This window comes from Nothoprocta perdicaria, unplaced genomic scaffold (genome assembly GCF_003342845.1).
Source record: "Nothoprocta perdicaria isolate Ctin4 unplaced genomic scaffold, notPer1 scaffold_296, whole genome shotgun sequence".
In the NCBI taxonomy this organism is placed as follows: Eukaryota; Metazoa; Chordata; class Aves; order Tinamiformes; family Tinamidae; genus Nothoprocta; species Nothoprocta perdicaria.
The window spans coordinates 339,031-352,666 of NW_020455528.1; the positions used below are offsets into that span (position 1 = coordinate 339,031).

General features: G+C 37.0%; 1 protein-coding gene across 1 annotated transcript in view; it reads right to left on the bottom strand.

Moving 5' to 3' along the window:
• SLC35F1 (solute carrier family 35 member F1) overlaps positions 1-13,636 on the bottom strand; it is a 227,099-nt gene that overhangs the window by 14,944 nt on the left and 198,519 nt on the right. The window contains exon 7 of the mRNA XM_026041850.1: positions 11,179-11,333. Coding sequence (XP_025897635.1) covers positions 11,179-11,333 — 155 coding nt within the window. The remainder of the gene's footprint in view (positions 1-11,178; positions 11,334-13,636) is intronic.

Here is a 13,636-nt window from a genome sequence, read left to right on the forward strand (position 1 = left end):
GGAGTCTCCTTCTTTGGAGATCTTTAAAACCCGCTTGGATGCAGCCCTGTGCCACGTGCTCTAGGTGACCCTGCGTGAGCAGGGGGGTTGGACTCGATGATCTCTGAGGTCCCTTCCAACCTTCGGCATTCTATGATTCTATGATTCTATGACCTGAGTGCTACCTTTCTCTTCTGTAACACCACACAACAAGGAAGAACTACAAGGATTCTCTTGAGAAAATTTAGAGGCACAGTTTTTGTATAAATGAAGAACAGTTCTCTGCAAGTGCTGAGAATGCTAAAGTTACCTATCAGGGAGAAAAAGGAAGAGGGAATCATCAGAAATTTATCAGCACAATTCTGTTAAAATTTGAGAAACTTTATAGCATTTCTCAAATTTATTTGTTTATAGTACAACAGGTTCATGGGCAAACAGTTGGCATGTGGAGACAATCTCCAAGTTTAATGGAGGTAGCTGCAAGCAAGTATTGTCTTTGCACAGAACTGCATGATTTCATGCTTCCTAAAGTGGTATTATTAGAAAACTTTCATAATAGACTGCTCTTTATAAATATATGCCTATTCAGGCAATATGTTTGCATGAAATGGCTTCTCTTCCTTCCTTGGATACTGGGAGAGAAGAGACTATAGCTTTCTCTCCCATTTTTTTCTCTTTTGCCTGTTCCACCACATTAAATTTGGAGAAAAAAATGTGCTTGTGTTCAGTAACCCTGCAGTACTGGCAGTCTGTCTAATTAAAAAGTGTAAGGTAGAATGAGTCCTGCAAGCTTTTTAAATCCTATCTTATGTACATATGGAAGTTTTTTTTTATAAGTTGTTAAAACCAGTTATATTAAATTGCTATAATTTCTTACAAGCACCTTTACTCTGGTGTAAAGTGACTTCATCTTGATGTCACTTGTGAAGTGACTTCACAAAAGCACTTCAAGATAAGCTAGGGAAAAAAAATACCACCACAAAACACTCCTACGAGAATAAGCAGGTCCACATGGGAGGGATGGGGTTACTCACTTAGCACATCAAATTTAATCCACACATGAAGAAAAACAGTGATAGAGCAGTTACCATTCTAAATAAGCTTAATACTGAAAAGAGGAGCCAAACAGAGATGCTTTAAAGAATAAAAACAACTCCCACTCCCTACTTTTATCTTTTAATATTGTTTGCAGTTTTTGTTTTCTCAGCTGCCTGCTGCTATGTGTCTTTCTCTTTTCATGTGTAAAGATTTAATAAAGCAGCAGTCATCTGCTGTACCTGATTTCATATTACTGTATTTGAGGCTAATTGTCTTCAAAACCAAGGTTGCAATTATTGACTCATCTCAGATTCTTCATTTATCCTTTTTTTTTCCCACTGAAACTAACAATATATTCATGAAACAATGCTCTCTTGGAACAGTATTCTTCATGTCAGCCATGCAAACAGAAAGCTTTCCTATACTGAACATAAGGAAAATGCAGCTGCAATTCATTACCATTAACATTAAAGACTATGTAAGCTGTCTGAAGAGAGGATGATACTTCTCTTTCTCATTAGGATTCAACACGGTCTAGAGTCTTTGCTGTAGACAATGAGAGGTGGAACATCAGGAACTCTGAAAGCTCCTAACTGAGTCAACTCACTACACAGGCATCTGAGGGAAATGCAATGGAAAGCACGTCCTAAGGTTTCAAGGCTAATTCCCCAATGCTGCACACAGCCAGATCATACATTCAACCTGGAAATACATTGTGCCCCGCTGTGATGTCCCAGTCTACTAAAGTCTGTTCCAGAACCAAATTCCAAATTTCTACCTCATCATTTCTACCAGTAGGCTCCTAGGTTAGTATTGTTCTTCAAATAACTCTCCGTTCCTCCCTGTGTATAGATTAATTTCTATATGTTTAGGTATCATATTCCTTCCCAGTCTCTCAGAAAGCAAAGCTATGCTGTGTATGACAAACTTGTTTTAGGACAAGCCCATTCAGCACATTGCTAGAGGTTGCACGCTTACTCTGTAGAAGTTTGGGGAAGGTAAGAAAAAAAGCTTTGAGAACCTAAAATCTCAGCAGCTGCACCTAGCAAACTGCTCTCCTTAAACAATAAGCTGCATTACCCTATGGCATTAGCTCGTCTCTATCATTACTAGACACAGTTAGGCTGATCTGTTTGGAAAGTCACACCAGAGCTTGTGTTCCTCCCATCTGTTGTTGCCGACACAAGCTTGCGCTTTACACTTCATCACACTTCTCAATGTCATCCAGTTCTTGATGCCTGACATTTCAATCCCTCTTCCTACTGAAGATGCCTCTCAAATGCATGTCTCCAGATCCCTCTTACCTTTCTTTCCCAAGTTATTACTCCAGTCAGGCCACAGCCCTGCTCTTCAGACCAGTTCTTCAGGAACTTCACTGGTTCCTCCCAGCAAGTTCCTCCCAGCAAGCTGTTTTGCTCTCAGCACATTGCTCTCTCCTTCATCCTCATTATCCAGATTCTTACCTATCTTACAATCTTTATAGTGTTAATCTTGTTCTTTGGAGTAATTGGCAATTTGCTACATCACATCATACAAAGGTTTTACAGATTAGATCTGCTGCTTCTCTCTTGTCTAGCAAAATCTGTTAGTTTATCAGACAGACATCAGATTAGACTGGCATGATTTATCTTTGGTGAACCAGGTTGCATTTTATCTGATTTCCCATTTACCTCCACATCTTTAATTATTTCTCCCTTGTACCTACTCCATATACAGGTGATCGAATTGTATATTTTGGGACTCTGTATACTGTCAAACTTGAAAATATTCACATTCTTACATTTTGATTTTTATTGGTATATAATTTCCATTTCTATAGGTCACTGTGCATTGTCCTTATTCTTTATTTTCCATCCTTACTAAAAGTGAAAGAAAATAATCATAAAGTTTCAGGGTTAAACCAAAGGTTCCATATTTTGTTTTTTATTGACTCAGAATCATGAAGTTTCTCTTCCTAAGTGTTTCTACCTTCTTTCCTAGATACCATTGAAAACAACTGTTGAAAACAATTATTCAATTCCACAGAAAAATTCCAAATTTATAATACAGCTATTGCCTTTAACCACTAGTATTTGCTTTCTAGAAATTATTCTATATCTGTCTTTGGGGGATTTTTAGACTTTATTTCTGTATTTTAACTACGGGAGAAATAACATTTGATTTGAAGAATCATCGTACAATGATTTGAAAATCTTTGTACATTTTCAATAACTGAACCACATTTAAGCTCTTGGCTGCAGCTTCTAGTTTGCTGATTCAGGAGTTTTTTTGGCTCTCCTCTGGCTTCTAAATTCTTGCTGAGGTATGTAACTCAACTCATTTGTTGTACTCCCTTGTCTTTACAAGTATGCTTGCCTTAGAAAATGCTGAGGTTCTCATTTATTGCATTCTTTTCACAACTAATTATGAACTTGTCTTCTTCACAAAACCTCTTGGTCTTTGTTTTCATATTCACTGAGCTATCATTTAGAACAGTATGTTGCTAGTAAGATCCAGTGCTTTAAATAGTAGGTCTTTCTTGTGTTTTTCTACATGTATTTTCTTTTTCTAAATAGAGTAAAAGGCAATATCAAAAAGAAAAGGTCAGAGAATGTACATGTGGTTGATAACAGTTTCTAACCTCTTTCTATCCTACCCCAGCCAGATCATCAATGATGACTTGGTGGACTCTATATTCTGCATGGTGTTTAAATTCAAGCCCCATGATACTGATGTGAATTAACTTCTTCAAGTAGAACAAGCGTATTCTGTTTACTTATCCATGCTTAGCTACTTCTCCAAAGACAATTCTTAGATTTCTTGATTAGGATGCATAAGAAAGAGTATTCTAAAAAAACCAAAACCATACTAACCTTACATACAGCATATTCTATGTAAAGAAATGGATATATTGGAAACTTAAAATTTCCTTGGCTTCTCTTCATTTTATTTAAAAAATCAGAGGAAACCAATAGGTCCTATGTTAGGACATAAAACCTCAGTTCATAGTTTCATGTGAAAATCGGGAATTTCACGCTATGGAATAAGTAAAAACCTTTTCCAGTACACTATAGTTATGAGCACTTAAATGGTTCATTGCAAGTAGGTCTGACCATCAATTTATGAAGTTTGCCCAGACAGGTATACCGGCTCTTTTCTTTCTCTGGGCATTGTCTGGAACAGGCCGATTTTATACATTTGCTTACTACAGTTAACATTCAAACTCTTCTCATTTCACGTATTCTTTTGAGTAGTCAATATCCATTAGGCAATTTGCTATCCAGTCTGACCAAAGGCAGAATTCAGTTGGTCACACAGTAGTGTTTTTTCTCCACGACCAGTTGGATTCTCAGTATAAACTGTTCACTACTTCAGTCTGAAATTAGTTCCATTTAGTGAACACATGAATTTCAACTGGTCTCAAACAGCCTTTATATAAAGGAAAAATTATTTTTACTTACAATAAAAGTATTTTAAAAGAGCACAAATGTATCAAATTGAAACGCTCATTTGAAACTACACACAAATCTTTTTAACATTTTAATAACTATGTTATGAAGAAGCATGTGATTTCATTTAGATGTTATAAGCTGGAACACCGAATAGAAAGCGGAAAAAGAAAATAGAGAAAATAGGGAAAGAAAAGACCTATTATGTCATCTAATCATCAGTACAAAAAAGCGAAAACTATTCCATGAGTTGACAACCAGGTGTGCAGTAGTGAAGTGCAGAACAGTGCTGTTGTCAGTAAACCTTGTTAATCAGGTATGCACAAAGAATATTAAGACATCTAAATTATACAGTCAACAGGACATAAACCCATGCATGGGTAGGTAGACGAACTACTTGCTGTTCCCTTGCTGTAATTATGTACTATTTCTGGCTTTTGTTCTGTTTTTTTTTTTTTAAATCATCCTAACTTGAGAAGTATAACCTGGAGCATTTTCAAGGACTGAAAAGCTGTATTTGCTTCTCTCTTCTCAAGCACCAAAAGCTGGTTTTCTGAAACAAAGTATGCTGGTTGGAAACTCTGGTAACTGCTGACTGCAACCGCCAGGACCATCTTTACAGCAGAAAGCCTGGAAATCTTAAAAGCTCCTTCTTGATGCAGAACCTGGGGTTCTGGGACTCTTGATGCAAAACCAAGGTTCCTCCTCTAGCTCCCAGAACTGATGAGCTGAGGAACTCACATTTCTCATATCTGGGATCTCCCAGTCCCAGCATACCTGGCCTTTTGGAGCAGTCTGCCTCATGACTTTGCTGTAGAAACTCCAGAAACTTTGGAAATCCTGCTCCACTGCAACCTAGATAAGCTGCAGATATGCCCATATTTCTCTGGGAGAATACCCAAACCAACATGTTTTCATTTCATATTTCTATTTTCATAGGAAAGCATTTCCAACAAAAGTATATTTTGCTGGCAAATTCCTAACCAGCTCTGTTGTGAGCGTCTTTTAAAACAGGAGACCAAAGATCTCAAACTGAAACCACTTAGAGCACTTGAAATTGCTGATGAGTGCTAGCTCATCTGAAAAAAGTGTTCTTGAAATTGAAGCCTCCACCTCACCTTCTGCAACACAACTGACACTTCTTATGCACAGATTTTTGATGGCTATGAAATGGCACCTAAAGAATTCTATGACTAAGTTCTGTGACTAAAGAATTGATTGCAAGGCAACAAATCCTTTTGATAAGGCAGTATTTTCAGAAAGCTGCCATATCAGGACTGTTGTTAACCATCTACTGCACAGATAATGCAATAATTTTAAGCATTTCATTTCTAGTTTGCATTCCTTAAAGTAATTTTTCTTCTGATTTTTTTTTAATGTACCTCATCCTTTTAATGTACATCCAACCCTGCACACAAATGGTAAGCTGATATGATCCTTTTTTTTTAATCACACGAAGAAATATTCAACTGTAAGCATAGACCCACCTAACTCTCACTTCAAGTGAGCTCTTCAAATACGGACAGCTGACTTTTCCTTGAAGAATTAGTTTCTAATTGATTATAATTTGCACTTTGAAATTAAAAATAATTAAATTAAAACACTGTTGAAAAAGAGGCTTTAAAAATGCCACTTGAGTAAAAGGCATTCACTCAATATAACTTCACAACTGAGTTATTCAGAGGGAGTCTAACTAAGAGAAATTTCACATTCTGGGAAAAGAAAGGGAGATGTGCTTTTAGGTTTCTGCACATATCAGGGGTACAGAAAATAGCTAGCAAGGTGATTTATCATCATTATTCTCAAACATTCAGCAAACTTCACTAGGAAAAACGCTCTATGAGACTAAATTCCGTGCAAATAGAGTTTACGGGTCAGGCTCTTTGCATATCTGATTTCTTAGGGGACATATCCTGACACATATGATTGAGGAAGTAATTCTTTAAAACCTAATTGTTTAGGCTGTACAGCTTGCTCTGCTTGAAATAATGATAATGCCTACAGCACACACACCACCAACGTCCAAGTTTAGGTGTCAATCCACTAACAAGTGTTGTCAAGAAAAAAAAAAGACTATTGCTGACCTTGACTTCAATGCATACTTATCTTTGAGTATAAAGGTAAAAAGCACCAGATTTGAAGTATTTTCTTAGCCACGGTGAGATATTTTAGAGAAATTAGATGTTTATGAATGACTACAAGTGAAAAATAAGCTAACAGACAAACTCCTCTCCCTTGAACCTTCCTCATCTAAGGCATGAACTAAAGTCCATTGAGGTCAGCAGAAAACCTTGTACTAGCTTTGGTGATCTTGGATCAGATTGGTAAAGAACGCTCTTTTAATGGATTCTTCTAACTCTTCTCCTGAATTTGTAGTAAGGGCAAGACAGTCATCTCAGTGAGATCTATATAAATGCATAATTCATGGGCATTGCTTAGGATCTGTGCCAGCAAAAATGAAATTGAAACATAGCAGCCAACAATCTCCTCTTCTCCATTATATTAAAAAACACTGTTCTTGATAGCATGTTTCTTGATGTAACAGGAAGATTATCATCTGCTCCTTTACAGCATGGAGACTCTGCTGTTATAATTAACATTAAAATGTCATCTTCAGAACCATCAGTAAGTGAGGTGTCAGGTAGCATCATTCTAGGTCTCTAGTGCTGGAAAGGTTTTAAATAACTTACTTATTTGTGCAGCGAAGTGCTTTGTCATCATTACTCTCCATGATTCTAAATCAAGATACCCGACTCCCTTGATTTATTATGTAACATATGCATTTTCGTCATTTGGAAATTGTTACTATTTCCAGAAACTCAGAATTTTCATAGCTAAATCTTGGATAAAATAATGAATGAATTTGCCAAGATAGAATATAATTGACTGTGCTTAAGCTTTCTTGGTAATGATGTAATATAGTGTGACTGGATCTGCTGGTGCAGAACCCAATCAGTGTGCATGCTCTAGCAGGTGGAAACATAAAATAAACTGCTTAGATTATTTAGTGAGAATGCAATTTGCTTAAAATGTCTAAAGTACAACATACGGCTTGCAAATGAAAAGCATGAAATTTAAAATCTCACATTAAAATAAACCTAAGGCTGAGACTAAAACATCAAAATATTTTCCAAGCCAAAAAATAACTGTTGTTCATATTTATTCCAATCCCTTACAACCAGAGAATCAGCCCTAAATTTCCTAGCACTAGTGGTGTTAGTATATCCATTATAACGATGGCTATTGCAGAATCTCATATGGCAAGGGTGATTTTTTAAGAAAGGGAATGTCATCACCTCAGAATCTTTAATTTCCTCTATACTATACCTAGACATCCCTGTACACTATATTCCTCACATTTATACTGCATCTTCCCATTTCAAAGGCTCCACATCTGTTTACCATCAGGGACAGAGAAAACACAGTTGAAAGCCAGCTAACAAAACAGCCCTTTGGATCTCCTGCACAGATTGCAAGATGTTTCCTCATACCAGGAGGGCAGTGTGGACCTCCAGGCTGTATGTAATGGGGCTAGATTTTATGTTCATGGTCCTCATAGCCTGAATACTCCTGTGACTGCTGTTGTTCACAGAAATCAACAGATGAGGCAAAGCCCAAACATAGAGATCAACTTGATAGGCACAAAATGAAGATGTAAAGTGTGATATTAAAGATAAAAGACACAACTTTTTTTTTTTTTTTTTTTTTTTTTTTTATGATTTAGGTCTTTTTTACCCTTTTTTTTTTTTATGATGTAAAAAATTTAAAAAAAATTTAAAAAAAAATTTTTTTTTTTTTTTTTTTTTTTTTTTTTTTATGATTTAGGTCTCTGAAGCCCTTCATTTTTCAAGGCAGGATATAACTTGAACAAAAGTTCAAGAAGAAGATGAAACAGTAACATATAGTCAGGAAAGTTTTGAACATCTGGAACATATAAAATAAATAAATACGATTAGAATTAAGAAAAAGAGGATTGAAGATGAAGATACAGAGCTATATGCAGAAAAGTTACTTCATAGCCAATATTCAGCCACAAAGAGGTCAGATGTCTTTTCCTGTCTATTGGAATACTTGGCTTGCATTTATTAAAAAAGCACTAAAAGCATTCCAAGAGCTTTTATATGGGGGATGCAAACAATTTAAAAACGGTGCATCACAATCTAGACCTACAGTCAGTGTCTATCTCAAGTTGAAAGTCATAAATCATTGCATTTTAATACACTAAATAACTAATATTTTGAATTATCAGCCCATCACCAGAGCTGTGTCAAGGTACCATTCTCTATTCCTGTCTTCCATAGGCCAATGCCTGGGAACTCTTCAGCACACTACAAAGATATTGACGTATAGGATAAAGAATATAAATGCAGGTGTTTATAAACTTGCCATCCTGTATGCCAAAACGTTGCAATTCTGCATTATAAAAAGATGAAATGCTAACTAATCAAAACACTTCAAGTGTAATCTTCTCCACAGTTAGATTTCAGACGCTCTAAAGCCAATTTAAACTCATTTCCTACATTTTCCGTGGATTTTCATAGATTTACTGTTATGGGTTCAATAAACCCGTCTGGTGATAAAAGCAACAGCATAGGGGAAAAAATCATAACTGTTTCTTGAAAGCCTCATAAAACTATATTCTAGAAGGGGCACTAAACTACTCGGTTGATTCTAATTTAGTATAAAACCATTTGCTTCCTAGTGAAGTGGGACTTCATCCCTCGGTCAGTGCAGCAATAAGCAGAAGGAACTTACTGTATCTAAAGGAGAGGTACAGCTGGTCTGGGAATGAAACTGTTTTTTTGAATCTGGAGAACAAGCAGAGTACACAGTCTTAGGAGAGGAATTAATAGAGATGGTTTAAGGCCAACATATTAGACTTCACTGTTGAGAAAGTTGCACACTTCACAGTTCTACTTCCTCATATAAAATGATACCTGATAGTAAACAAGGAAGAAGAGAAGGTGATCTGACTAAAGGAACTAAGGATAAAAACTTGATAACTAAAGAACTACACAGATAATTAGGTGGACTTTTTAGTCTGGACATCCTCTAAACAGAGCTCCCTTTTTTTTTAATTCCTCATCCCTGTAAGCTTAAAGGGCAAGAAAGGAGGCACTGAAAGCTCCAGAGATTGATGCTGCATTTCAGGCCAAAGTCCTTGCACAAAACCCTGACAAAGCTCTTCTGTTTACCAGCATTTTGGCTGACATGAACAGCAGTGTGACACACAAGGGTCTTACAGGACTGAGCACACTACCCAAAGTAAAAGCAGAGATCTTAAAAGTAAATGTGGTCTTTTGGGGCAATGTTCTCGGGAGAAACAGGCAGATACCTTAAGAGCATTGCACAGGTGCTGGAGGGGCTGCCCTCCTTCTTAACTTGGAGGGACTATCTCAGGAAAGATAAATTCAAACTGGATGAGGTGCAGAGAGGAGTAGGTGATCAAGGAGACAGGATGGCTTGTCTTAGGAGCTAAAAATGAGAATGTGGCTGGTTCTGACCAGCAGCCTAAGAGCTTAGAGAAGTTATTTTCTACTGATGTATCAATGCAGCAAATACTAAGGAGACATGGGGATATTTTAGGCTAAAGGATACTCATGGCACAACAGCTAGCAGTTCAAAATTATCCAGAAGTAAATTTAGTCTGTGTAGGTGATGACACTTTGTTTTCCACCAGAAAATCTTCCAGGTCTGAGCCTTCTGTAACAGGATTTTTTCAGTAGGAGTCGTAAAGGGAGATCAAGGTGCTACTGTGGTAGCTTGCATGCACATCAAGAGCATCAAGAAAGCTGAAAAAGCACTCTTCTACTAACATGCAGAACTTGCCTTCTGCAGTTACACACATAGGGAAAAGATGAAAACTTTCCTGCATCTTCTGCATTTTAAGTGCTGAAGTTTAAAGTTAAGTTATGCAACATCACCTTTTTCTTTTGTTGTCAAGCTTGAGCAAAACTGTCCAAATCCTGCAGCCTTCTGAATGTCTCCCTCTAGCAAAGTTTCATTTTGCACCACTGTGTGGACATTTTTGTAGGACAAACTGGACCAACACACCTAGACTAAATTATTAACAGGGATAACAATTTTCAACTAATACTTAATTCAAACTTGGGATTTTAGGTTTGCTGTGCAAAGAATTGAGAATCAAATCATAGCAAAGACAGACCTGTGAAACAGTTGGTAGCCACTACAGAGTGTTTTTCATTTTAATTTCTATATCTGCTTTTGTTTTGTGTCTTCAAAATCCTTAAAGTCATACGAGAAAAAAAAAGAAAGAAAGCAATGGGGAAAATTAATTGTGTATTACATTAGCTGGGAAAAAAGGTGAAGTTCATGGACAGTTATAAGTCATGATTTCATAATCAGCATGAAATGACACAACCTTGTCACTATGTTAAAAAAAAAAAAAAGATATGGAATTTTTTAATGCTTTATAGGATACCTTCCTTTCAGCTATTATACTGGATCTCGTCACAGCAGTTGCAAGTTACTTCTGATGAGTAAAATGAAATTAGTGATTCAGTTGCTGCTGTACAGGTAACCAAATCTTAAAACCCATAACAACACAACTGAATTAGAAATTGGAAATCATAGAATAAAATTGGCTTTGGTATAAGAAATATGGAATATAAAAATCTGCACATTAGAATCTTGATTTGCTTCATTGTTCTGCACTGATAATTGGTAACAAGTATACAGCTATTACTCAAATACATCCCTTATTTCAACATACCTTGTAGTGGAAGAGGAATAATCCACAGAAGAGGCTGTACAGATCAGCTGTGAGCAGGGAGAGGTTGACAGCAGTGGCACTGGTTTTCTTTATGACCACTGGCATGAAGCTGTAGAGCCCAAACATACAGGCACTAAAGCCAACATACAACAAGCCTTGGGAAGAGAAACAAGAAACAAAGTGATTTCCCATATTCCTAGAAAAGAATGAAGAATACTTTCCCAAAAAACACTAAACTATTAAGCTGTACATGTTGGTATGTAGACTGAGCACAGCATTCTAAATATACATGAAAACAAGTGAAAACTTGCAGTGGACACAAGGTCTTCAGGCTTGCCCTCCTTGCCATGATAGCAGTGCTGTTTTTAGAATGGTTTCTTATATTACTATTGAATTTTTCATATCCAATATTAATTTCAATAAAATGAGACATTCTGGGCTGTGAAATCTAAAGAGTTGAATGTCCCCACCATCCACTGACTTCAGCTGAGTTGCGGGGACGATGCTACATTTTGTGGGAATGTGCCCACAAAATGAATGCAAAAGTATCTGCAGAGGAGCTATGAACCAGTGGATGAATGTGCAAAAACAGCACTAAAGTGATCAATGTCCTAGTTGTATTTTGCCACTTGATAAATCACAATTTTGCCCCTCTGTTCTTCTATCACTTTTTGTCTGCAAGCTTTATTTATTTATTTATACTGCAAGCTTTCCAGAGCTGAGATTATTTCTTCCTCCCACATGTTTACACATTGCCTCACACAATTGGATTGTTAGACATTAATATAATAAAAACACTTTACAGTAAAAAACTAATTGCATTTAAAAAACTAAATAACTTACCAGGAAAGATTTCCCTGCTTCAATTATTACTTGATAAATCCCAAGGAAATTAATCAATAAGAAGTTAAAAAATAGCACACACTTCACTCATCTGCTGTTATGCAAATGACAATTCTTATGCTACTGTGTGCTGCAGAATTCCCAGCTGATCTTTGCAGGAGCCTAAATATAGACTCATGCAAGCTCTTCGGAGCTTGTTGTTATCAAGTAAAAGTCACAGAATATCTGATTTCCAGAGTTCTAAACAGAATTAGCAGAAAATAAAAAAATAAAAGTCCTGATTATTCCATACCTGCTTGTGGATCCGCTTATTTAAAAACCCTTTAAAAGAAACTAATGGACAAAATTAACTGCCTTTGCTAGATTATGCTCTCAATTGATTCATTTATCATTTAATGGTGTTTTGGTACTCGTATTCTTAGGCAGGCTGCTATATGTATTTCACAGGCTACTTTTCAAAATAATATTGCAGTTCCAGATGAAAAATGCTTAATCTATAGCTGTCCTATCAGAGATGAATGCAAAGAGCCATTTAATGGCTCTTTAACCTCTTAAAGGGGTCATTTAATTTAAAATCTTAAAAATGCATGTAACACCCATATAATGAAGAGATGCAGGAAATTTTAGGGAGCAGGTTGTCCAACTCTTTCAGACACCAGCTTAGGATAGTATGATTTGTGCATCATGTCTTTGCTGATGATAAAAGCAGTCTGTTCTGCTAGACTAGATTCCAACTTCCAGATATCTAAAGTTGGTGAAAAGAATCCAACGCTGTCTGTCAGTGCTCACCCTCATGAGTAAAGCCAGCAGCTGGCAATGGGGGTGTGAAGCTGATAAGTGTCTGGGGTTGGGTGCTTAGGATCATAGGATAAGTCTTGAAGGGAGCTCAGGAGATCCTGGGACCACCCTCCGGCTCACAGCAGGATCGGGTGTGTGGTCATACTTGGTTGCTCAAAGACTTTGTCCAGTCAGGCCTTGAAAGTCCCCAAGGATGGAGACTGCGGGGGAGACTTCTGGGCAACCTACTTCACTGCCTCACTGCCTTTCTTCATACCCAGCCTGAATCTGTCATTTCAGCTTCTACTTGTTGACTCATATCCTCCTGCTATGCACCAGTTTGAAAGACCTAACTCTGTCCTCTTGATCATCTGTCTATGGGTAGCACCCGAGTGTACTCTCGAAGCCTCCTCTTCCACAGAGTGAACAAGGCCTGTTCCCTTGGTTCCTTTTCTCTCAAGACTGCGCATCTTGGCACAGATGAGTAGCCCCCTTGGACTATGCAGCAGTAGCTTAAGTACCACTTAGAGTAACATAACATAGCTTGGAAATATTGGTTTAGCTCTCTGAGCATGCAGGCTGAATGTTACTTGTTTTATCCTTGACATTTTTACTCCATTTTTTTTTCCACTAGCATCTACTGGGATCAGTTTTGATTTATTTAAAATGGTTTTGCAGAATAAAGACTACTGAGAAATAATAAAACCTTTCGTAACAAAGGACACTTCCCTGAAGACCAAACTGTCTTTTCCCTTAAACAAAACTGGTTTATTTCTTTATTTGTTATTATGTCTCACTCTACAAATTTATCATGGCCTCATATGAAACTATATCAGAC